Source organism: Cololabis saira, chromosome 2 (assembly GCF_033807715.1).
Source record: "Cololabis saira isolate AMF1-May2022 chromosome 2, fColSai1.1, whole genome shotgun sequence".
Classification (NCBI taxonomy): domain Eukaryota; kingdom Metazoa; phylum Chordata; class Actinopteri; order Beloniformes; family Belonidae; genus Cololabis; species Cololabis saira.
The window spans coordinates 27,892,416-27,918,894 of record NC_084588.1 but is presented as its reverse complement, the minus strand read 5'-3'; the positions used below and the strand labels follow the sequence as shown (position 1 = coordinate 27,918,894).

The window sequence follows — 26,479 nt, the reverse complement described above, 5'->3', positions numbered from 1 at the left end:
CCTCGAGTCTCGCCTGGGAACCAGCAGCAGCAGCAGGAGAAAGACACTTTCTCATTGACAGTCGGTTGTAATGTGAATACAAGTCACAGATCTGGATGTGATCGGCCTCAGACTCGCTGATTTGAGTGTGTGATCGGCCGATGCTCGGCTGCTGGATCCTCCCCAGCTCATCCTCGCTGCCGTCTCTTCCCTGAGCAGCTCAACCTCCATGACAACACGATGAGACGAATAACGGGAAAGACGGAGGAGGAAACTTTGATCGAGCTGCAGAGCGCCTCAGACTCACAGATGGGAGGTAAATACTCAGAGATGCATTCATTTTCTTTTACAGCCTTTGGGATTGTGAGATTTTTGTGTTAATCCTCTTCCTACTGAGCCGATTATACTATTAACAATTAGCCTATAGGCCTATATATCCCCATGTCAAAACTAAACAAAGATATTAAGGTATATCTAAGCTTCCAGTTAAGCACATTACAAATCCATGCATTTGAATGCTTGACATGGAGTCATCTATTCATTGCTGCAAGTTATGTCAGTTTGAAATATGACTGGTACACTCAGTGTAGGCTACTTATAATTAAGTGAGCTGGCATAGGTTTCCCCCTCAGTCTAGTGATGTGTGAGGCAGCATGTGATCTCAGGCAGGAGAGCAAATAGATCAAAAGATGTTTTCTGACTGTTTCTGGGGAAATATCAATTGCTAAGGTCACTTCTGCGTAACTCAAAGTTTGTATGAAGTTATCAAAGGGACAAATGATCAGAAGTGAAGCAAGCTAGTAAATAAATGCATGTTTTCCTAGTCTCTGCACATCACAAGCCCAGCACGTCTAATGGGATTACCTCCTTTGAGATTGTCAGGCTTCTTTGGCACTTTACTAAACAGTGAATCACTTTCAAATCAGTTTGTGGTTACAGACAGAGAGCTTGCAAGAATTAATTTGAGCTTTGGAGAATGTCTGGTCGTACAGTCGCTTTGGGACATTTACTGTACGTATGATTGAATAATATAAGTGTTGTTTACAGGCACAGTAATCGTAGTACTAACCTTTCCACTGATGTCCATATGTCATAATGGTTTGGGTTTGTGGTTTTGTTTTCACAGAAAACATTGATCAGGTGGCAGTGCAGTCACTGCACAGAAACTGCATGTAAAAGTATGAAGTCAGAAGGTGTGACTTTACTATTACAGCACTGGTTGTATACATCCGATGTTAAATGAAAAGGATATGAAGGGCAGGCAAGAGGGACAGAATTTTTTTTAATGTGGAGAAAGACTGATCGCTCATTAAAGATCTTCTTAACAATGCATGAACTGAAAAAAAACTTTATGTCAGATTAGTTTGATTTACATGAATGAAATGATGGCCCTCAGTGAGCTAACACTCTGATAAGACGGCCATCTGTGTCCCATTTAGCATGTCTCATTTATCACTGGAGAGTTTAAACTGTCCACCTGAACCAGTCTGATTCTTTTGGCAACATTTTAAACTCAGTACAAAGAAGTAAACCCAGTCAAGACTTTATTCCAGCTGAATCACAGACGCCTTCTGCAAGATGCAGGAAGTGCATGGCATGCATCGACTGATGATGTCATTTGTCATCTGCTATCAGAGCACAAGGTGGCCTTCCAGGGAAAAATAATAGTAAGCAGTAATGCATTTGAATGACTTTGGTTCAAGCAATGAGAGACAAAAGCTTGCATTTACTATTAAAATTAAAGATTTTTTTCATAACGACCAGTGTGGATGATAAAATCGAGGATAAATCATTAGCACAAAATTTTATCACAGAAATCTCAGTCCGACTGATTCAATTAAATGTAGTTTCAGTAACATAATGAATGCAAACTGAGTTCTGATCCAAAACCTGCTATCTATGCCTCCTGATAAAAGGGCAGGTTGTTGATGTTTGTTGTTTTCAAATTGGATAGGAGCAGTAAAAGTGTAACACCTGTAGAATAAGATGAACATCAATGCAGTCCAACCCTTAAAATAAGTTATCACTCTGATCTCTGGCAGAATTATTGGAGTGTCATCCCTCGGTTTTTAATTCCTCCAATCTCTGATAAATAAATATAGACATCTAACCAAGTTAGTCTTGGAAATGTTTCATAAATTTTACAGCATAAAAATAGCTCTGCCTCATGAACAGAATCTATAATATGATCAAATGACTTCTGGATGTCCTGTATCATAATCCTCTATCATCTTCCTGTGCTGATTTGAGTAAACTGAACTTGTTCTGATTTGAGTAAACTGAACTTGTTCTTTTTCTATTCAACATTCATTTTGTACTTCATTCTAGTCATAACCGAAAGCCCACATTGGCATCACGTGTGTAAATAATGTACATAACCCCAGGAGCTGCATGTGACAGAATACTACATCTCTCAAAGCATCCATCCATCCATTTTCTATACCCGTTTTATCCTGTCCAGGGTCACTAGGGTCTGCTGGAGCCTATCCAAGCTCATCACAGGCGAGAGGCAGGGCAGGGGTTCACCCTGGGCAGGTTGCCAGTCTATCGCAGGGCCACACATATACAGACACATGCATACTCACACCTACGGGCAATTTAGAATCACAGATTTACCTAGCATGCATGTTTTTGGACTGTGGGAGGAAGCCGGAGTACCCGGAGGGAAACCTTGCAAGTACAGGGAGAACATGGGAGTCGAACCAGGAACGTTATTGCTGCGGGGCAACAGTGCTAACCACCAAGCCACCATGCTGCATCTCTCAAAGCACCACCATGGAAATTGATGTTCCCCAGCACATTCTGAAACCGATCATGTTAAGTGGCTACTTTAAAATTCTAATTCAGCCTTTTATGTTCACATTTCCATGCTCTTTATTGCCTTAATTAGTGAGTTGCTAATAAAGACACGTGCCTCTTTATCTTGGGTGAGTTGTGCAGTAATAAATAGACTGCTGTTGCTCTGCTGCGGCTTTGTTCAGGCTCTTATCAGGACAGACCTTGAGGACTATATGAAAGAGGAAACAGGGAGTAGAGGAAAGGCCCTGTCCTCACCCCGGTGTTTGGAGTGTATTACCTACAGTAGCTCACAGCTGCCCAAACACAGGCAATCATGACGAACTTGCGACCTCCGGAGGAAGGCCAAATGATGCTGAAAGTTACTTATAGTTTGGTGGATGTGTTTCCTAAACTTAAAACAGCTAAATGTACCAGATTGCTTGGTGTCATCCTTGTTGGTGCATCTGTTAAGTCAAGACAGTCAGGGAGAAAATCTCATTTTCTGGCTTTTTCTTTTGTGTGCCCTTAATGGTTATTAGTCATTGTTTCAAGGATGTGTATCCTTTTAAGGGGATTTCACTATGCTATCTGTAGCCTACCCGATGAAGTCATCCTCTAGTCAGACGTGAAGCAGAGCCAAAGAGTTGCCATGGAAACAGGCTTGGTAATATCATTACCCCCACCTTATCAAAGTATGAAGGCAAGTAAAACACATAAATCAGCCTAGATTTGTAGCAGTCAGCTGCAGGGGAACTGCCTGGGCTTGGAAGGATGCATTTCAGGCTTCATGTTTTGGAAAAAAAAAATGCATTTTTATTTTTGCTCTAAATTTAGATGAGAACTGCCAGACACTTCCCTCTTGCCTGACCTATTTGCTGTGGGTGCATTGCCATGAAACATGAAGGAAAACTAACACTCACAAGCCACTGAGGGATGTTTTATATATGTGAACCGTTTATTGGGCAGCTGAACATGCAGGAGCCCAATCGGTTGTTATACAGTATACAGTATCTCTGAGTAAATCTTGTCCCATCTGATTACAGGGCCAAGAGCATGATCATAATTTTTATGGACAGGATTTCTAGGCGTAGCCAGGGACGGGAAGGGATACGGTTTAGGAACCACAGGATTTCATCTCTGCTTTTTGCGGATGATTTTGTCCTGGGACAACTGGCCGGGACCTTCAGCATGTGCTGGGGCGGTTTGAGGCCGAGTGCGAAGAGGCGGGGATGAGAATCAGAACCTCCAAAACTGAAGCCATTCTCTGACGAAGGGTGGCATGTCCTCTCTAGGTGGGTGAAGAAGTCCTACTTCAAGTGGAGGAGTTTAAATATCTCTGGCTCTTGTTCACGAGCGAGGGAAAGATGGAGCGTGAGATTGACAGACGGATCAGTGCAGCGTCCGCAGTTATGCGGTCGATGTACTGGACCGTCGTGGTGAAGAGGGAGCTGAGTCGAAAGGTGAAGCTCTCGATGTACCGGTCAATCTACGCACCTACCCTCACCTATGGTCATGAACTTTGGGTAATGACCGAAAGGATAAGATCACAGATACAAGCGGCCGAGATGAGTTTCCTCCGCAGGGTGGCTGGACGCTCCCTTAGAGATAGGGTGAGGAGTTCGGTCACCCGGGAGGAGCTCGGAGTCGAGCCGCTACTCCTTCACATTGAGAGGATCAGCTGAGGTGGCTTGGGCATCTGTACCGGATCCTCCTGGACGCCTCCCTAGGGAGGTGTTCCAGGCATGTCCCTCCTCCCTAGGGAGGTGTTCCAGGCATGTCCCTCCGGGAGGAGACCCCGGGGCAGACCCAGGACACGCTGGAGTGTCTCTTGGCTGGCCTGGGAACGCCTCGGACTCCCCTCGGAAGAGCTAGAGGAAGAGCTGGGGGGAAAGAAGTCTGGGCATCTCTGTTAAGACTACTGCCCCCGTAACCCGGTAACGGATAAGCGGTAGAAAATGGATGGATGGATGGAGCATGATCATTATTATTATTATTATTATGATGATGATGATGATGATGATGATTATTATTATTTAAATTTTTACCATTTTGTACATTATATGTACAGGTGAGCTACTTTATATGTTCTAATTAACAGACTTTCAAAAATATTTAATTGCATTTATGTTAAATTGCCAGTCATGATGATGATAGCTTACATATCTTATTTATTCATCACATGGCCTCCTCTAATTGTAATACGATTCTTTTTTTTTTTTTTTTTTACTTCTCAAGCTTACCGGGGGTTTTCAGGAAGTTTCCACGTCGGGTCAACAACATCCCGACAATAAGAAAGGAAATTAAGTAATTGAAGGGACAGTACAAGCCTGGTTTTTAACATGAAAACACAACTCACACACCTTGCACCTCCTCCATGATAAGTGCCATTAGGGCTCGTTTACAACTGGAATATCAGTCTTAGTTCATATTCAGTGGATCTTTCACATTTCATACTTTCTCTTTAGGAGTTTATAAGCAAAATGAAAGCCGACTTGAGTAGTGTTTTTTGTTTGTGACGACAGTAAGCTGATGTAGCAGGAAATGTGGGGCGAGCGATAGAGGATGCGTGTTTTTTTTAAAGATGACTTCGAACTGCATTCAAGTGCAGGATGTTGTGGTTTTGCTGCAACCATCAGGACTCCTTGGTTGTCGTTGTTGCACCGGTTCGTATGTGAGATCCTGGCACAGTCGCCTAATAATTCTGCCAGATGTTAATGTGTCAGACACTGCACAGGTTCACACAGGTTCATCCTCAGTAAACACACACTTTAATATTTCATGAGCATTTTCACTTTCATGTTTCCATTCTGTTCAGCCAGGCTTTTTCTTTCTTACTCATCTGGCATTAAATAGATTCCCCAGAGCAACGTTGTAGACCAATTTGTGGCATGCTACTTTTCTCAGATGAGTGAGTAAAGAAATAAATAGATGTACTATGTGAGGCTGAAAAAAGGGAAGTCTAGCTGGGTACCACTGCTGAACTGCTGATGTACCGCAGATGCTCATATCTGACGTTCTGCTGAGCTTTGACATTTATTTCCCCTTTGTATTAATTTTCCTAAGTGGCCTCTGATGGATGTTGCTCCGAAGAGAGCCTCAGCTCCTCATCACCCTGCATGTTTACTTCCAGCACACTGTTTATTACCACTGGCTAACCCAATGTCTATATGTCTGTCCCTCCAAGATGGTCCTGCTGTGTTGACTGCGTTCAGGATAAACCTGCACTCAGGTACGGGCAGATCAGAGACTTCCTGTCACACCTGTCTGTCCGTCTTGTTGTCATCATCATTTTCAGTTTTCCTTTTCTTGAATTTCATTACAGTCGAACTTGCTTCTGCTGCTTTCTGTTTCACTTTTGGTCCACAGTCTTCAGGTTTGCCTGTTGATTAGATTCAAATGTGCGTCTGCTCAATGTCAGCTTCCACATCTCATTTCTTAAAAGTAGGGTGTCCTGTGTTTATGGCTGAAGGGTCAGCTCTGCAGTGATGTATGCACTCATATGATGCAATGAGGTCTGTGTGCATGAGGTCTGTTTTAATTATCTTCTTTGTGATATATACGACCTGGAAGTATCAAAGTAGCAGCAATGGTAGCTGATCTATAATTATCTAAACCCTAGGCTTTGATGCCTCCTTTATTATCTTCTGAAACATGGAAAACACTCAACCAACCTCATCAAAAGACAATAACTCATTTTACGTAACAGTTTGTGTTGCTGCGACATTCAAAACAAAGCTTTGAATGATGAGTCATGAATACAAATTTGAAACTAGTTTTTGTATTAATGTGATATAACATATCCTTCATGACACAACTTAACAAGAACATTTTATAATGTGATCAATCTGCTTTTTTGGGGGAATATTATTTTGAACATCTGCAGTTTCAGCAGCACAAACCTGCAACATAGATTAGCGGATGCATCGTGCGATTTGTGTTTTGCTTAAGAGTTTTTAAGTCCTAACATCCTTCTTGAGCCTCATAACATTTTCCAATAAGGTTAAGTTAATGTAACCTTTGAAAATAAGAAATATGGCACTGCAGGTTCAGACATTTATAGTGTCACCAACGATAATTACTGAGGCAGTCTGCACAGGAACAAAGAGCATCGAGGAGCATCCAGGGAGGGGCGATCAAATAATGGAGCCAAAGTGATAGACAATCAACTAACAGGACACAAACACAAAAACAAGACCAACACGGGAAGCAAAGCCAAGAGAGGAACATGACGAGGGAGGACTTGAAAATTAAACAGGAAATGACGAGTAAATATCCCAAACCATCCAAGATATACAGTAGGTCAATCCATGTCTGTATGATTGTATTTAAATGCTCGAAGTCTTCAGAGTTGTTATCAAAGTAAAAGTAAACATTGAAATAATCTAAAAGAAAGATAAAACTGTTTTTGCGGTAAATATTCACACTTCAACCTGTATGGGCCTTATACTTACACCAACACATGACCATGAGTATCTCAAACCCAAAACGGTTGACGAGGAACATGAGCTTTCTAATTTTTTTGTCTGTGTGTCATGCAATATGTGGTGTCCTTCTGTGTCTGGATGTGTGGCTGACACTTTTCTTTCACATCCTCTTGTCAGCCAAATTTGAAGCTATTGGCAGACGATCCTACTCGGCCTGTGGGGTCGTTGCTGTGGGGATCGCCCTGGTCCGGGTCGCTGCTCCTCTGCACTGCAGCCGGCTGTGGTGTGGACCGGGCGGTTTCTCCACGGTGACGCCCTCATTGCTCATTGGTGGGAGAGATCCTGGCTCCTCCAAGATATCGTTCCTAAACTCACCAGCACAGTTTAGAAAAGGCGGGCAATGGCGGAGAGAGGGTTGAATTGAATTGAAATTTTATTTCGAACATGAAACAGTAGTGAATACAAAACAAAACAATAATAATCAATAATAAATAAATGTAAATAAGAAAAGAAAACAAAAATATAAATAAAAAAAACATGCATCCACCATAATTAACATGCTCGAAAAGGAGTAGGAAGAAGTAAAAACTTAAAAGAACGTATGAAGGTGCAAACCAGATGTTGGTGGCGGGGGGTAACGTGTGTGTGGTGTGGGGATTGATGTGAGGATGTGTGTGAAAATGACCTGATGTGTGTTTTTAACCATGAGTATATGAGTTTTTATATGTTGGTGTTAATTTTATTATGTAAAGCACTTTCCGCTACTGTGTATGAAAAGTGCTATATAAATATTGATTTGATTTGATCCAGATTGAGAAATACAGGTTTTATTTTATAATATATGCTTCAGTGACTCATTTTGGGCAACACCGAAGAGTACCGCAGTCCTGACAGCTACATATGCTGACATGGAAAATAAAACTGCTGACCTCTAACTGTGGATGGCATCCGCTGGTGCTGAAAGTTGAGACTTTTTTTAACGTTCAAATGCAATCACTGGAAAAGGATCTGAAAGTTGAAACCTCAACAAGTTGAAGTGAATTAGGTTTCAGTGATTCTTCTGAGAGGAGGTGGACTTCTTTATTGTTAGATGTACCTGCACTTTCTTCTGGGAGTTTTATATATCGAAAAGTCTATAGTCTTTATATGTTAAAAGTCTCCTTTTCTGATTTATTGGATGCATGCATTGTAGATTTCCTCCATAGATCTCTTTAATAATTCATAGTAAAGGATCATGTCTGACCCTGAAACCGATCAGCCCTCTCTGCCCTGCACTGATCCTTCTAGTGCAGGTTAAGCAACCCTTAAATCTACCCATCCTATCCAGTTTTTGTCCTTCCCAAAATCATAACATCTTCAGCTCTGCCACCTATAGTTTCAGACTCTCTTCTGCATCCAATGTATCTGTTAATATGTCACAACTCCAGTAACATTTGTGGTGTTTTTGTTTGTCAAACCTTCATTATTCTGAAAAGGTCTGTAAAGGAAAGGGTGATGATTAACACGTTGCAGGCCAGTAGTTGTCCCTGTCTGTCGCTGTGTGGAGTGGCGTGCAGGAGTAATATAAATGTATATTTATCATATGTTTGTCAATATAACTGATATAACCAGCAGAGTAGTGACAGTGAAATGATGAACACACGCTTACCACAGCGACTCAGAGTTATAATAGTCAACCATTAATGGTGTTGAAGAAAATTTCATTTCAGTCTTTTGTTGTTTTCTGTTTTAGTTTTCTGAAGTTGCAGTGTGTTGAGTTCATACTTTAGTGGGCCTCTTTTCGCCTGAAAGGATGATGAAGAGAACACTGTGGCCAGTGTTGTTTTTTTATGGTTTAGAGATGGGGGCATTGATAATATTACATAATTACAAATCTGTTTTTTCCTCCCGGTTCTGAATTGTTGCAGAAACCATTCATTTTAACCAAGCAAAGAAATAAACATGACACTGGGGTCTTGAAATACAAGCTTGATATTTATACAGTCAAAATTGTAATAATTAATTGTGTGTGTACTATGCTGGCTGCTCCCACGAGAGATCACTTCTGTGGACCATCCGTTTTTCCATTTCTGCATTTCCTCCCTGTCATCTAAATCTTCTCTTCGGCCGTCCTCTCCTCCGCCTACCTGGAAACTACAGGCCAGCACCCTTCTCCCAATGAATCTAACAGCTTTCCTTCGTACATTTCCAAAGCATTCCAAAGCATCAGCTGGTTTGATGTGTTTATCTGTTAGTAGAAAAATGTCATGTTGGAAATATAGCTCTCAGTTGTGTCCCTGGCTATATATATATATATATATATATATATTTACATACAAAAATATACACTCACCGGCCACTTTATTAGGTACACCTTGTAGGTGTATGTCCTTTTCGAGCCTTGTGGCCCATAGAGCCGGTGTTTATCTCCGGTTTCTGTAGCGCAAACAAACAGGTGGTAACCACCCCCAGGATGGGACACTAGTCTATCGCTGGATACTTCCCCTAGCAAAGCTAGGTACCCATTCATACACCTGGGTGAAGTGAGGAAAGCCGAGAGTAAAGCATCTTTCCCAAGGATGCACAGAGTGACGTCAGTGCCAGGGTCCGAACCCACGACCTTCGGATCCTGAGCCTGAAGCCCCAACCACTAGGCCACTCCACTCCGCTAGGTACACCTTGCTAGTATATATATATATAAATTATTTTAAAAAATCATTATGACAAACAGATGAAGATATTCGTATATTTCATGTCAAAAAATAAAACATTTACTTCGTAAATGCGACTTATAATTTAGGAAACTCATTCAGTCTTTGGAAGTTAGAAGTATCCGCATTTCCATAACAGTTTTGATGAAAAGTTATTTTGTTATCTTGTTCAAAATAGAATGTGAAATGGCTTATTTTCCATTAAGTTATGCTTGGGAACAAAGTCGTGTTTTTCCTTCTCACAAAAAATCCTTCCAAGAATAATGGCAATGGATGTCCAGAATCTCTTCATTTTTGGTCTGTAAATTTCTATTTGTTCAACCACAATAGCGGCCATTTTTTTATTACTCAAACCAGATGTGGATTGTGACACGAATTGTCACAATAAGGCAACCCCTTAAGATGGATACTTCTGGGAGTTCATTGATTGAGGTCTTATGATTTCAATCAGTGGATTCAAAACTTCAGGATGACTTGTGCAACCTTTGGTGAATTATGCAGGGTAATAGATTTTGTCTTTTTGCGCTTCATGGGATCAGATGTAAAAATTTCTATTACAGTTAAACAAATTGTTCCCTTTTAATTGCCAAAATAAAACCACTTCAAGTGAACATAAAAGTTTTTATGTTTTATTGTTTTTTATGTTTTTTTGATTGGCAATTATGGGACCTACTATCACCTACTATCACTCTGATTTACAAGTTAATGACAAACTATCAAAAAGCTGGCCTGCTGCTGATCAACACGCAGGCAAATGTCTCATCTACTGTCAGGAGGTAGCAGGCTCAGTTGGGTTTATAGGAAAAAAAGTGGGTTGAATTTTACACAAACAAATAATATACTTGAATTTGTTGTTAAACTTGCCAGTGAATGAGCACATTTGCCAGTCATTCTCAGAGTCTCAGAGTTTCACAACAACACATACTGTTGGCCTTTTGCTTCTGTTTGCTCAACCCAGGCTTTGATAACTGTCTGCATGCAATTGGAGTAAGACCCAAAAAGAGAAGAAATAAAAGTGAGACTAAAGAGGAAAAAGGAAAAAAAAGGCAACTGAAAAGAAAGAAAGAAAGAAAGAAAGAGAGAAAGGACTCAGCTGCACAGGCAGACATTCTTCCCATCAAGGCCTATGGAAAAGTACCTGAGTCATTTAGCTTTTTGATACTTGAGGAATTCCTGCTCTCCAACTGACATGGCTTATTTTCATTCCTTTTTAGTGAGTGTCTGTGATCAGGCTTCCACATGGAGACGTCACCTCCCCTCTTTCATTTGCTCAGGCTGCTGCTGCTCAGATGATCTTTTCTAATAAAAGTTGGCTGACTGAGTGGCTGGTTTGAAACCACAAGACTTTTGTGTTCTTTGTGCGTGTTTTTTTTTAGTTGGAGGCTGGACTTTTGGTAACGCAGCGACCCCAGTCTCCAGCTCCTCCCCCTCTCCCAAGTCTCCATGCAGCCTCCCCCACAGGAAGTGTTGCGTTCCCACCATTCAGTAATAACAGAGGAGCAGGCAGCGAGCAGGCAACGAGCAGGGCTGTGCCACATGAGCACATTCCCTGTGCCATAGTCCGCCATGCAGGGAGAGGGAGCCCCGGCTGAAGTGACGTGTCACATTGCCTAACTGTGTTTGTGCTGTGGCCTTTGTTGCTCTCTCTCTCTTTCTCTCCCCCAGTCCTCTTTGGCCCACACTGGCCAACGAGGACTGGGGAATTTTATTTGACTCCTGTTAAAATTAGGTTTTCTCAGATGATTGCAGTAACTCACCTCACAGGGACGGAGTAGTTTCGCACACCACATACTGTATCCTGCGTGGATTTAAACTGAGTTTACCTGGGTCTAGCTAAATTACTGCATGTCTTTGCAGTGAATGGAGAATACATTATCAGGATACTATTTTTAGATCTATTATTTTTCCTCACCTCTAGTGTGCGGATGCATTTAAATAAGTGATGTATGTTTGCAAAAAATAAATCCTTAAATTATGTTTCCTGTACAGTGAAACAATGTAAATGTACACAAAGAACGATGTTGAACCAGGTTCAGTTGTTTTTTTTTGTGCTGGTGATTGTGTAGCCACACAGTAGCACAAATATATGGGCTGTTAAGGACACATGACCTTCTGAGACATGGTGCAGGAAAAGGAAGGAAAGAGAGTCTGTGAAGTACTCAATAAAAAAGATGCATGCATGACATATGGACGAATACACACAGCTGGATTATCCGGTTTTGTACCCATGTGTATATATATATATATATATATATATATATATATATATATATATATATATATATATATATAAATAAAATATAAAATTACTTTTTTTTTAAATCATTTGTATTGTTTTGTCTTGCAGATGAAAGCAGTGGAAATGGTGTTGGTTCAATGTCTGCTGACAGATCTTCGCTGCCTGGACACACAGAAGTGAGTTATGAAGTATCTTCAGTAGGAACCAGCATGGACAGGAGTTGGATTAGAAGTTAAATACAGTTCCTCCGTCTGTGTTTTGGACATGAAGCTGTAGTTTAGCAGCTTTAAATGTCAAAAGGGAAGGAAAGGCAGCTTCTCCTAAAGTGGAGAAATATCTGCCAGCTCCAGTGTTCCTTTTATATCTCACTTGTCCAACTGTTTGTGTGGTGTGCAACTTTTTCTTCTTTTTTTTCTTTTTTTGCTGGATGCCATGACCTATTTTCCTGCTGGTTACTTCTGTTTGATTTTAAGCAGCTGTTTTCAGTCTTTCTGCTGAGCTAATTGGATGGTCAACCTAATTCCTCCTTCAGTATACCATATGGAATGAGAGGATGAAGTTGCATCTTTCCCAAGAAACTAAATACTGTTTTTATTTATAGTTCATTATATTTTTATCTGTTAAACTGTTGTCTCTTGTTAGCCCGACTTACTTTTTTTGTTGTTGTCACAAGATTGTTTGTCAGTGTTCTGTGCTTCTGTGATTCTGCTTGTTTGGTGTCGATTGACTGGCCTTTGTTTGTTTTTTTGTAATAACCCACGGCTCCGAATGCTGAGTCACAAGACTTTTGATTCTCAAAGAGCTCTTCTAATCATTTCAACAGCGAGCCAGAAATGACTGCTGCTCAAACAGGAGACTGCTGTGAGTCTCCTTGGATTCCAGTGAGAGATATTCAGCTGAGTGGGCGATCCACCCAAAATAACAACACTAATGATATTATGTCTCAGTTCAGTATGACTCCACCATTCAATACTTTATTATTATTTTTTTCCCCCAAAGTTTCTGGTAATGTGTTTGAAGTATTAAACTCTTACGAGCAGAGCTCACGCCTTGGTTACAAGGGTGTCTGTTAGTGGATGTCAGGGTCTGATAAACAAGGTGGGTGGAGCTTAGAAAACGGCCAAACGTGTTCTACAAAATAGTCCTGCAAACCTTGTGAGCATGAAAAATAGGAAATTAAGGGGAGAATATAAGGTATGTAAAGAATTTAAGAATACACAGTCTAATATTGTATTATTCATGTTTGGATCACAGTTTAGAATTACACTGAATTACTGTATACTATACTATGTTCAAAATAATGCTATTTTACTATTAGTATTGTAGCAGATTCATTATAGTGTCACATATATTTTAAGTCAGTCCATGCAGTCTGATTGGCTTTTTGATCTCCAAATTGCATATTTTTTTCAGCAGAACACAACCAAGTTTTAAAGTAAAACAGCTACTATGTTATGACATCAGTTGTATCGTTTTAGACCAAATAGTGCTTTCACTTCAATTACATATCAACTTCATATTCACCATTTTACTTTTCAAACTTCATTTTTGACATTTTACATTACATTTAGCAGATACTTTTATAAACTATGCTAGATGTTTTGTTATAACCTATTAATTTTGAGGCAGAACATGTAAGTCATAATTGACTAGAATCAAACCATTGATTCTTGGCAAAATTTCCCATCAGTCTTGTGAAATTCAAACATTATAAGTGTAAATTAAAAGTGCTAAAAGTTTCCAGCATCAGCTAAAACAGCTCCCAGCACCAGAAGAAGAAGCTTTTGACATTAAAGGTTCAAACGACGGACCGTACAAGTTGTAGTAGCAGATCTGAGATTGTTAGCATGTAACAGCTATTTTAGTGTAATAATAGGCTGCAACAGAACAGCAGCAACATTTTTCTGTCTTATCTAGCTTTTCAGCAGTCAACATGGTTGTTCCCAAAAATGTTTTAGAAGAAACATTATCTTAGTTGCTTTTCAGCTGTATTTCAGCATGTGGAGGTCAAGTGAACATCTCTGGTATCTGTGGTAAACTGCAACTATTCCCTTAAGTCTTTATATACCGTCTGTAACACCTGTTTTATTGTGATCAGCTTTTTGTTCTACTGCCTTGTCGGTATTTGTTGTGCTGCATTTGCTTTTTTATTTTTATTTTATTTTTTCTGCTCTTTCAGAAGCTTTTAACCACTCTTTTGCTGTTTGTTTTCATCCAGACAGACAAGCTCCAACCAAACAGAGACACCGTGTTCTTCAGGGACGGACTGCGCAGGATAGACTTTGTATTGTCTTACGTAGATGATAATAAAGATGAAAGGAAACAAGTAAGTTGGTGTAACAGAAAAGTGACTTTTTTTTTCTTTTACTTGACTAGTTCAGCATTTTACAGTGCAACTGTGACGCAGTTGACATTATTACACAATTTGTATCCATATGGCACCACATGGCACTGCACTGAGGAAGTGAGAGTCAGCATGTTTGTGGTCTGAAATAATGGTTCAAATGAGCAGATTTAAAATGATACTTTATGTATAACAGGTTAATAGCATTAAGGAAATGTGGAAGACAGAGGAATAATTATGTAAGTGTGAAATACAGGTGTACAAATATAAACCGTAAATGTTGATATTTTTGACAAGGACACTGTGAATCACGTGATTACTGGTCACGTTAGGAAAAAGGAGACATTGTGTCATACAGTGAAGCGCCGGAGCTATGTTTATAGCAGACACCAAACTGAGCCAGAAATGGTAGACTTTCAACATTTGTGTATGGTAATATTATTAGAAAGGAAAATAAACAACTTTTAAACCAATTTTCACGTCTTCTAGGGCTCTGTGATGTGGATATAGCACTAATACTCATAAAACGTCATAAAAGTAGTAGTCCTTTAGCATCTCCCCTTTATTTCAGCTGAAATCATTTCAGGAATATTGACCGTTGTTCAGCATTTTTTCTCTTTTTTTGCCACAAAGTCAGAGAAACGAGCCAGGAATCTTGTTTGAAGTAATGCCATCAACCCACCAACCACCTACTACTGTGTAGGTTTTGAGATCAAAAGTGCAGACTGCTGCAGACACACATCATACCAAGCAGGTGTCGGCCACTTATGTGTTCTCCACCAGGGGTTTGTGTCAGTGTGACTTTCATCACACTACCGAGCTGGAATATTAGTCCAAAACAAACCTAAGAAAGAAAACTTACTGTGAGCCTTAGAAACAGTTAGGTTGGTGTGTTATAGGGATTATAGGGAGTTATTTCTCTGTTTGCCTCCTGGTGGAGTCATGTGTGGCAATAAGAATGAGGCGGAAGTTTAACGTATTACTCGTCTCTAAAGACTTCAACAAGTCCTTAACCTCAAGTTCCCGGGGTTTCCAATCTGCTGGGATGAATTGGATGTTTTCTGAGTATCATGTTCTTCATGAAGATCAGTTTGTATGTTATCAGTCTAATGTGTACTTGTTTCATGTTAACATTAGACTGATAACATACAAATATCTCTACTACATTAGAACCTCTTTAAGTCTACTATTATATTTGAAAAATCATTTTATTCCAATTTATTACACAAGAAATGTGTTGTCCCCCCAATCCCCAAACTTTCTCTCCTTTTTTGTGTCAGAAGCACTCCGTCCTCTCATATCTTCTTTGACCCCTCCCCATACTCCACTTGCAGCACATCCGTTTGTAAAAGTCTGAGTTGTAACCCAACAGGGACCAAGAATAAACTCCCAAATTCCTTACAGATGAGTCTTGTTCAGCTGCCTCACATGGGCTGGTAGAAAACGATAGGGATATTAGACAGCAAGCTCATGTGGGTCCGATGTGGCTCAAATGCTTGTGGTCTGTGTTCATCCGCAGGAAAGGAGGAGGGAGTTCGAGGCCAACCTTCAGAAAGCTGGTCTGGAGCTGGAGACTGAGGACAAATCAGTAAGCAATCCAACCGTAGAGTACCACCGCCATCTAGTGGATAGTTTTCTGAGACGCATTAAATTATATAAAAATGCCTTAAAGGGATGCATGACTTAACGCCTGACTCATCATTACCCCATGGAGCGTAACAACATCAGTGACTGAGACTTTTTCTTGTATCAGGACTCCAAAGATCAGAAGACATATTTCTTGAAGATCCACGCTCCGTGGGATGTCCTGGCCACTTACGCTGATGTCTTGAAGATTAAAGTTCCCTTCAAGGAGAGCGACATTCCTCATGGCCAGGAAGTCCCGCTGGAGTGGCTCTCACACCCGTTTCGCCTGCCGGAGCACATCATGCATCCACAACCTGATTACTTCACCTACCACTTCGACAAGTCCAAGACAGACTTTTTCCTCATCAATGATAAAGATACATTCTTCCCACCATCCACGAGAAACAGAATCGTAAGAACCCAAGAAATGCCTTCATTTAAAAAAGAAAAATGGTTTTAGACAATAATATTTTTACACATTGAAATAATTGATACTGAACGATTTGTGTAGATGCATGAGGATTTTAGGGTTTTCTCTGCAGTAAATCCACATTTATTGTCATCAGGTGTTTTATATCCTTGCTCGCTGTCCGTATTACAACGAAGGGCGGAAAGAACGAGAGAAGACGGGAATAAAGCGGTTACTCAGCAACGGGACCTACACAGCGGCCTTCCCACTTCATGATGTAAGGCGTGTTTGTTCAAGTACCCAGCAGCTTTTAGATGTGGCTCATCCTTCTCTGAGACATTTTCTTCCACATCTGTGTCTGTCTGTTTTATTTTGCACTTCCTTTTAAAAAGGCTGATCCTGCAAGATTTATGAGGCGATGGATGAAGTTTTCCCAACCCATTTCCATAATAAGCACTTGGTATTTAGGCTTTCTAGGGCGTATTTAGCTTCTTTTTTTCCCGTTTAAACTTGCTAGTGCATTTAACTTTACCACATCTGAAATAATATATTCCTTCTGCTTGCTACATTAATTATTTGATCATGACTCATAGTAACAGTTTTTTTGTTCACCCTTTATTTACTGAAGATTCGTTACGCAAAAAAGAAAAGTAACTCAAAGTTTTTGGTTTTTCTTAGTAGAAAATAGTTTTTTTTGTTTTTTTTTATGTTGTATGTCTTGCTATTGGGTCTAGAGCCTGTAATAAAGTTTATATATATATATATATATATAAAGATTTTGAGCAATGCCGATTCTGATAAAAGGTTCCTGTGGTGTCTTTTGCTCCGCAGCTCATGTAACAGTATGCCTTTTCTTACAGTGTCGATACTGGAAAAGGGCGAGAAATGCCGAGTGTGAAAGCGAGCGCTACAACCTGTACAAGCACTGGGCCAGGTTCCTCTGCTTTTACAAAGAGCAGCCTCTGAACCTCATCAGGCAAGTGCAAATCATCGAAACACTGGTGTATCCGGTTTCCATCCCAGATTTTAGATTTCATTCTTGGTTGTTGTTGTTTCAGGAAGTATTATGGGGAAAAGATCGGGATCTACTTCGCCTGGCTGGGCTTTTACACAGAGATGCTGTTCTTTGCGGCTGTCATGGGTCTTATATGTTTCATCTACGGGGTTCTCAGTTACGACGACAACATATCAAGGTCAGTACTGCTAGTTCTGCAGCAGCTTGGTCTAAGTTGTATGCACCTCAAATATTACACCAGGGTTATTATGCCCAGTTTTTACTGAGACTGTTTCAAAAAGCTCAACTTACCGATCATCTTAAGAGAGACAGTATATGGAGCTAATGAACTGTGTAACGCCAGTATAACGACAAGTACTTCTCTTGGTTTGTTTTTCTATGTGATTCAGTATTATCAGAACCACCAGGTTTAATCATTTGAATATCCAAGGATGTTTTGTCAGACTGCTCAGACTTTTTCCTTTTGTGCTAAAGACACTGAGAAGCACGGCTCATAGTTGGTACTTCTTGTATTTAACTAAGTACAGCTCAGTGTCCACCTGTGAACTGTGGCAGCACAGCTCTGTGTCACATCACCAATATTAAAACAACACGACTTGTGGGGTGTTTGGTTTAGTGACGTTTACTAGATCAAAGGAGCAACATTGAATACATATGTTTTTTTCTTTTTAGCAAAGAAATATGCGATGCTGAGATTGGGGGCAGTATTGTCATGTGTCCTCTGTGCGATAAAAAGTGCCTTTTCTGGAAGCTCAACTCCACTTGCCTCTCTTCCTGGGTAATTATTTCATGATTTTCCTGCATGTTTTTAAGTTTTAAAGCAAACATCGTTTGTTTATAGTGCACACGCAGAACAAAAATCACACAACCTGGGTACCACCAAAGTTATAATGATGTGTGTAATGTAAATAATAACAAGCTACAAAAGATTAAATTACAAAAAATAGAAATTCAAAAAGTTTTTTGACATAATGTTTCTAAAATCATAAATTACAAGAATTACTTTCCAAGAATAATGTTTCAAGACAGAAAATATATTCAACACAATACCTCTTAATAATAAGTTACTTGCAGATATTTTTCTAGGTCTTATGATTATTTCTTATGTTGCTTCAAAAGAGTAAGAATTTCTCAATTTTGTATTTTCTTTTAGAAACTGTAAGCTTGATGACTATACCAAGTCAAACTCTTTATGGTGCACCTCACCTCTCATATTAACAGATTACTTTTTCATTATCATATCACAACATGATCCTGGTATAGTTGCATCTTTACACATTTAATTGAATACTTTTCTTGTGTAAGATTATGATTTTTTCCCTGTAGAGATGTGAAATCATCCTGCAAAAACACATTTCCAAACAGGTGGAAGATCTGGCAGAAGAGCTTACAAGTGATCAGGTCATTTTAGTTCTTAGAAGTACAGATGAGGGAGGCATCAGTTTCAAAATGAGCACATATGAAACCTTTACTCTGTAAATTAATATATTTGGTACCTTCAATAGCCAAATGTACAATGAAAAAGTCAGAAAAAAAGCTGGAAAGTTTAAAAAAAAGTCTAATGATATTCTCATATATATACTTTTTCTGTTTTATTTTTTACATTTTATTACAAGACATAGGACGTTACATTAATAGAACAATACAGGACAATAGAAGTTAATGGAAGACAGAAATAATATAACAGTTATAATATTATGTGAAATTCACTGTAAATCACTACTTTCATTTACATTTTACACAGAATTACGGGTGACATGCATACACTCTTACATGTGTATACTTTTCTATGTTCATAAATGAAGTCACGTTAAATGTAATAGGAAACAGTTTTTGGGTCAAGCCCGTTTAAAGATAAACTGCAGCCTGCTGAGTGACCAGTATGCTGCTCCGTTTACACCCAGCACGCCACCTCCCATCCTTTTCCCATGAACTTCTCATTTTCCATATTCTCTGTTCCAGCAATCCCATCTGTTTGACAATGAGGGGACCGTATTCTTCGCCATATTTATGGGGATTTGGGGTGAGTGTCAGTCTGTGCAGTCTTTGTTGTGTTTGCCTCGTGTACGAGATCCAATGAACCTTGTTGTGGGACAGATTTTCACAGTTCAACCTTTTCACACGGAAGCATTCACGTCTGTCCAAAATTCATCAGCCCAGAAATAAGATTTGCCAGCACAATTACGTTGTTATGTACCAGCAGTCTGACAGCTTGCCAGCACCCTGTAAACCTAGAGTGAGTCCTGGCTCTGCTGAAACATAATCACCCTTCAGAACCTAAACACAAGCTCTTCATCCCATGTTAGCATGAACAGACACTAAAATCATGAACGATGCTTCCAAAAAATGTACCATCTAAAGGTTTCTCACACAACCTCACTTACTTCTGCACTGAGATTGTAAATTAAGAAATCAGGGACCCAGCAACACGTGTATCATGTCAAGGAACTTTAAAGTTTGACCAACGTGTTTCAGCTCTGCAGCCTTCAGACAGCTGAGTTAGCAACCATAGTTCTCTGTGGAGAAATGAGTTTTACTAACGGTGATGGTGTCTTCTGAAACTGTTTGGCAGTAACTCTGTTCCTGGAGTTCTGGAAGCGGCGCCAGGCCCGGCTGGAGTACGAGTGGGACCTGGTGGACTTCGAAGAGGAGCAGCAGCAGCTTCAAATCCGCCCGGAGTTTGAGATCAGATGCACCAACAGGAGACTCAACAAGATTACACAGGTACGGCAAAAGCTGCTCTCGATGAGACATTTCCACGAATGTTGGATGAGGTGGCAGCCAATTAAAAAACACGTTTGATCCTTCAGGAAATGGAGCCATATCTTCCCCTCACCAGCAAGTGTGCTCGCTTCTCCCTCTCCGTAGCCACTGTTCTCTTTTGGGTAACTAACTATTCAGCTGTGTGTGTGTGTGTGTGTGTGTGTGTGTTTCTGTGTGCCTAGTCGACCGCTTTACCTCTCCTATGTGCTCTTCCCAGATTTCCCTGATCCTGGCCTGTATTACCGGGGTCATAGTGTACAGGCTGGCCGTGTATGCAGCCTTTGCTAGTATCATTAAAGACCCGTTGAGGAAGATCCAGCTAGTGGGCAGATTCATCACCCCGCAGCTCGCAACTTCAGTCACTGCTTCCTGCATCAACTTTGTCATCATCATGATCCTAAACTTTTTTTATGAGAGGGTGGCCGTCTGGATCACTGATATGGGTAAGGAGAGTTCCTCAGACCAAACAATACAGCCACGGCAGACGTTTTCCACTGATGGGTATGTGGTGTGTTCATCAGCACTGTGTGCCTCCTGCAGAGATCCCCAAAACCCACCTGGAGTATGAGAACAGGCTGACCATGAAGATGTTTCTGTTCCAGTTCGTCAACTACTACTCCTCCTGCTTCTATGTGGCCTTCTTCAAAGGGAAGTTTGTGGGTTATCCTGGTGAATATAAATACATGTTTGGCAAATGGAGCAAACTGAGGAATGAGGAGGTGAGTTTTCTGGCCTTTAATTGAACCACAACATCTTTTACTGTGTTTAAGTATAAATGATGAACTGAGATGGATTTCTTTAAGTAAACATCCCTATTTAATAAAGTAGATGAAGATGTGTAACTTTGCTTTAAAATGTAGTGAAGATAATAAATCACAGTTTAGTTTATCACACAAAGTAAATACTTGTCCTATCCCAGTGTGATCCTGGAGGATGTCTGATAGAGCTGACCACACAGCTGGTGATCGTCATGGCTGGGAAGCAGTTGTGGGGGAACATTCAGGAGGCTCTGCTGCCGTGAGTCCCTTTAATCTGAACTACTTACTATTTGTCATTGTTGCTTTATTACATGCACACATTTCCAGATTTCCAAAAAAGGGTCAACAGATTTATTGTGTCATTACTTATCCGTGTTGGTTCCCACTATGTGGAGAAGATTTTCATGTTTAGATCAAACGGGCAAGAAAAATATGTCAGCAAAATAAAGAAGCAGAGGGTAGATATTTTCAAAATAAAACACCGGTCGTGACATAACTGGTGCTCTTTCTTTAATGATATTGGCAATTTTGATGGGTTTCGATTTCTGTGAGTTTTTCTTAAAACCTTTTTTTCTTTTCTATTCCACTAACGTTTTGGAGTTTATGTTTTGTTTTTGTATTTTTCTCAACATTCTTGGTTCTTCTAGTGACGCCTGTGTTTTGACTAGTTTCATCTTTGACTCAGTTCCTGTGTTACTGTTCTCAAGGGTCTCAGAAATCCCCATAGATTATATAAAACAATGGACGAAGCATCCGGTCATGTGACCCGTTGGTGTCTGAAGACTGGTTTTCTGCTTGTTTCTGAGTCATCCCTGCTTCTCGCTGCTCCCCTGTGTGTCTGTTTGTATATTTCTCTTTATTTCATCCTACAGAAAGTAATCTGCTGTCCTTATATCAGTCGTCCTGCTTGTCTCTTTGCTTCACCCCCTTATTTTAATATATAATATAAAAAACTTTTGTTTGATTCCTCTTGTTTCCTACATTTTGGTCCTCTGTACCGGCTACATACCAATTTATCTTCTATTCATTTATCGTTATCACTGAAAAATCAAAAAGTGCAGAGAAAAATCTCTGTTTATACTTCAAGTTTAGGATGTTCATGATTTGAAGATTTCTCACTTATTCTGTCTTTTCCTCTCCTGTTTTTTTTGTTTGTTTTTAATTGGGCTGTTGAATGTTGTGAGTTATCACTGATACAAACATTGGGCTGATACAAATATCAAGGGTCCTAGTTCTCAGTGTGACACAACATAAAAATGATATTCACTAGTACAACATGTGATTTGTTTTCTTGGACCTCTTGACAGGTTAATGCGTAACTGGTGGAGTAGCAGAAAAGGACGGCACAATCCTGAGAACCATTACAGCCGCTGGGAGCAGGATTGCGTTTTGCTGAACTTCAGCCAGCTGGGCTTGTTCTACGAGTACCTGGAGATGGGTGAGATACTTCTCTTGTTTGGCTTGAAGATTCAATAAATTATCAATTTCAAGTGGCATATCTCCGCAGACTAATTAGAGTATATTATCTGATAACCTTCAGCGTCCCTGTGATTCGATTTCCGCCACTTCCCTCTAATCACAATCTATCCGGTCCTATTGCATGTCATTTCAGTGATCCAGTTCGGTTTCATCACTCTGTTTGTGGCCTCCTTCCCTTTGGCCCCACTCCTCGCTCTGTTCAACAACATTGTTGAAATCAGGGTGGACGCTTGGAAGATGACCACCCAGTTCAGGCGGCCGGTGGCATCCAAGGCCCGAAATATCGGCGCTTGGCAGGAGATCCTCAACGGAGTGGCTATTTTATCCGTTGTCACCAATGTGAGTTTCTGTTAACAGATTTTTACTTTGTTCTATTCTAATGTTGGATTGATCAATCTTGGCTTGTGTCTTGTCAAACTAATAAAACTTCATATTCAGCCTAAAACTTACAAAAAGCTAACGTTTGCTACAGGATTTTTAAGTCATACATGTTTTATTGACCAGCATTTGTGTTTACTTTGGGTCCAGGCTTTCATCATGGCGTTCACCTCAGACATGATCCCCCGCATGGTGTACCTGTACGCCTACGGTAAAGACGCCAGCATGACCGGCTACGTCAACAACAGCCTGTCAGTATACAACATTTCACAAATACATCAGGACAACATGCCGGAAGACAGCTGGTATTACAACACCACGGAAACCTGCAGGTACCTGTATTAGAGCCTAAACAGTTTGCTTTTTTGCTTGTATTTGTCCACATGACAGTTTAAAAGGGGTTATCTGAGGTTAAAAAAATAACAAAAAAATGTATGTGCTTGACTGTTAATTATTTTTGTCTCAAATTCAAAAACCTCTGGGATGCCACAACCCTGTCACTGTTTGTGTAATAACCCAGGCATGAAAATATTGCACATACATGAGGTGTTTTGTTGTGCAGAGTTCTGCAGATATCACTCTATTTTATATCTTCACTTCACTGTCTCTAAAGTGGGTACCACAAATCAACACTGATCTTAGAAGAGCTAAACTACATGGATAAGTGGGCTGATGTGAAGATATTTCATTAAGACTTTAAGAAAGTGTGTAAGCTTATAAAAAATGCATAAAATGTCTCTTTTAAAGTTGCAATTATCCATATTTTTTATTAACAACTAGTCAAATGATTCTGTGCAGTGAGGCAGGTTTTCCTCATCGCTGCAGAGCCTTTTTGAACCTTTTGGTGATAATGGTGCAGCACTTTTGTTATCTGACGGCAGCAAGAAGGTGATTAAGTAATAAAAGTTTTGTAAACAACAGTTTTTAATCAGATTGCGTGGGGCATATCTTGTACAAGTGTTTAGTTTTTTTTGTATCTGGATAAAGTATGCGATATGTTCTGACTAATGTTTTTGTTTCTTCGTCCTTTCTTGGTTTCTTTTTCTGAGCACGTATGTTTTTTAAAAGTAGTTTCTAAAGTTTGAATTGCGTGATAATGTAGTAATGTGAACAAGTACCACCACATGTTTTATTTAAATGTAACCAATTGTCTGATTCCCCTCTGTGCTTGTTGTTTTGTGCAGATACCGGGACTATCGTTACCCTCCCGGTCACCAGAGGGAGTACACTCACACCATGCAGTTCTGGCACATCCTAGCAGCCAAAATGGCCTTCATTATCATCATGGAAGTAAGACAATACAGCTTTGTTCTTCTCCTTACTCAGATAATTCATTCTCAGAATCAACGTGGTGATTTATTACGTGTGATAATTCTCCCTCTGCAGCATGTGGTCTTTGTGGTGAAGTTCTTTGTGGCGTGGATGATCCCAGATGTCCCATCGGAAGTCCACGCCCGGATTAAACGGGAGCGTTATCTGATTCAAGAGTACCTGCATAACTACGAGGTGGACAGACTTAAACTCCAGCTGAGCAACAGTTTAATCACAGAGCCAGTGTCAGAAATGTCTCTGACATTAGACAAGCATGAAGTTCTGTCTGAGTGCCTGTAGACACGCCGCCCACACCTCTAACTAACCAAACCAAGAGAAGACAAATCTGGGCGTTTTCATGCACTTTTCATCCGTGAGATAAAAAGAAAGACATTCCTTTAATTTTGAACAGATGTTGACACTTGCCAAGAGTGCTCCTACTTTAGGATCTATATAGATGCATCAGAACAAAATGAAATCGTTCTGCTCAAAATCAACATTTTGCTAAAGTGATGTTTTTCTGCGCCATGAATATGCTGGAAGATGTGATGGAAAGCCAAAATGAAGTGCAGCTGTCGTTTCCACTCTTACATCATATATACATTCAAATTCTTTCAAAATGAAAGAATAACCTCTGTATGCTGATGGAGCTGAAGTATGTGATGCTGAACACTGTGAATTGTGGGGTGTATAGAGTCCATTGTGATGTCTTGTAATTAATTTGATTAGAAATAAGGTAACGTGGTATATAGAAGGTACATGTCAGCGATAAAGTTGAAATGCTCAGACAAATGTTTAAATGAGAGTCAAAACTTATAGTAACAGGTGATCCTCATTCTTTGGACAGCTTAGCAATGTTTCCATTGAAAATGGTAGCTACACAATGTCCACAAAAACACAATGTGTTATTTTTTTTACAGTATTATGTTTAGGGAAAAGCCCTCTGTAAAATAAATAAAGTACCCCCTCTGCACTGCAGTGAAAATGTAACAATCAAATGTATGGACTTTTTCATTCATTCCACCTTATGTTCATCATTTGCACGTGTGTCTCCAACATGTCACCAACTCGCTGCATGAACAATTTTGTAATTCTCACAAAAAGACAAGAATACGTCCGAAAAATATTGGCGGATCACGACAGAGCTAGTATTGATCATGGTGAGCTTTACTCCTCTGAGTATCCAATAGTTGGTAGTCAGATTATTCATGTCTGTGTATCCTTCGTCATTTCAGAGGTAAAAAGAAAGGAGTACTCCTTGTAGCTCAGAGTACGTGCTACAAGCAATACTCAGAAATAAAGAAAGATTTTGTAATTCATCATGCTGGTTTCAAAGCGTTGTAGATATAAAGTTCATTTTATTTATGTGTTGTTGTGCCATTAATTTATTGATCTGCTTAAGTTTTATAACCTGAAGAGTTTAGTAGCTCCATTACTCTCATTTTATCATCTTATTTGTCTTTCTGATTTCTTAAGTCGTTCTTCTGTAAATGGTCATCAAGTAGATATAATTCAACAGTGCTTCAAATAGTTTTAATTAAAACTATTTGTATTAACAAGGGACCAAAAAAGTTTTTTTTTTAAATGCTAAAGATCTTATCGTAGCAGGAAAATGAGTAGTTGTTTTTCTTTGCTTTATATGGATAATTGATCAAGATAAAGTGCAATTAATTCTCTTTTTTCTTAATATTTCGAGTCATGCTATATTCAAATCACTGTTTAATTTACTATGTATATGGTCATTAGTCTGTTTATTAACAGGATACTTTGACAGTCAAAATCCAAATTAGACTTCTAATCTCAGGATGAAACATCTTCTGTTTTTTGAGCATCAAATGTTTCTTGTACATGTAAAACCAGTTCAAACGAGATCCCAAAAGGTGCATGATGACTTCCACAAACCAATGCCTTAAACGTCAGTGTTTACTTGTTTTTCTATTCTTTTGTAATAACAAATTTCCTATCTGAAATCCAAGCCTGTTTCATATCATATGCTGCTGCTGGTTGTCATTTGCAATGTTTTGTTTGTTTGTGCATGAATGTAGGTATTTTGTTGCATTGTGAGTTGACAGCATCTTATTGAACAGTAAACAAAAACTTTAAAAAATAAAAAAATAAAACAAATGGATTGTTTATTTGTTTTTTGTACCCCTAGCTTGCAATAATACATACAGTAAATACAAATATTTGACAATCATTTGAACTTTATGTTCACAGATGTGCAAGATAAATTGCTCATGAATGCACCCACTAACACTTTTTAAATGATTTTCTTGTGACGAGTCG

The 26,479-nt window shown here is 39.6% G+C and overlaps 1 protein-coding gene across 2 annotated transcripts; it reads left to right on the top strand.

The window, feature by feature from the left end:
* ano5b (anoctamin 5b) lies at positions 1 to 26,298 on the top strand. 2 transcript variants are annotated; one of them, XM_061742268.1, is made up of 20 exons: positions 1 to 295; positions 12,219 to 12,286; positions 14,329 to 14,436; positions 15,974 to 16,042; positions 16,208 to 16,492; positions 16,647 to 16,766; positions 17,350 to 17,465; positions 17,548 to 17,682; positions 18,177 to 18,282; positions 19,467 to 19,527; positions 20,077 to 20,228; positions 20,315 to 20,389; positions 20,485 to 20,710; positions 20,808 to 20,986; positions 21,187 to 21,284; positions 22,333 to 22,463; positions 22,638 to 22,843; positions 23,033 to 23,214; positions 24,067 to 24,172; positions 24,269 to 26,298. In XM_061742268.1, the coding sequence occupies exons 1-20, from the start codon at positions 220 to 222 to the stop codon at positions 24,491 to 24,493; spliced, it is 2,724 nt and encodes a 907-aa protein (XP_061598252.1). In that variant the 5' UTR covers positions 1 to 219; the 3' UTR covers positions 24,494 to 26,298. The 2 variants fall into 2 exon arrangements, with proteins under 2 accessions (XP_061598252.1, XP_061598260.1); XM_061742276.1 differs by lacking the exons at positions 1 to 295; positions 12,219 to 12,286 and adding an exon at positions 13,250 to 13,304.
* The last annotated feature ends 181 nt before the right edge of the window (positions 26,299 to 26,479 follow it).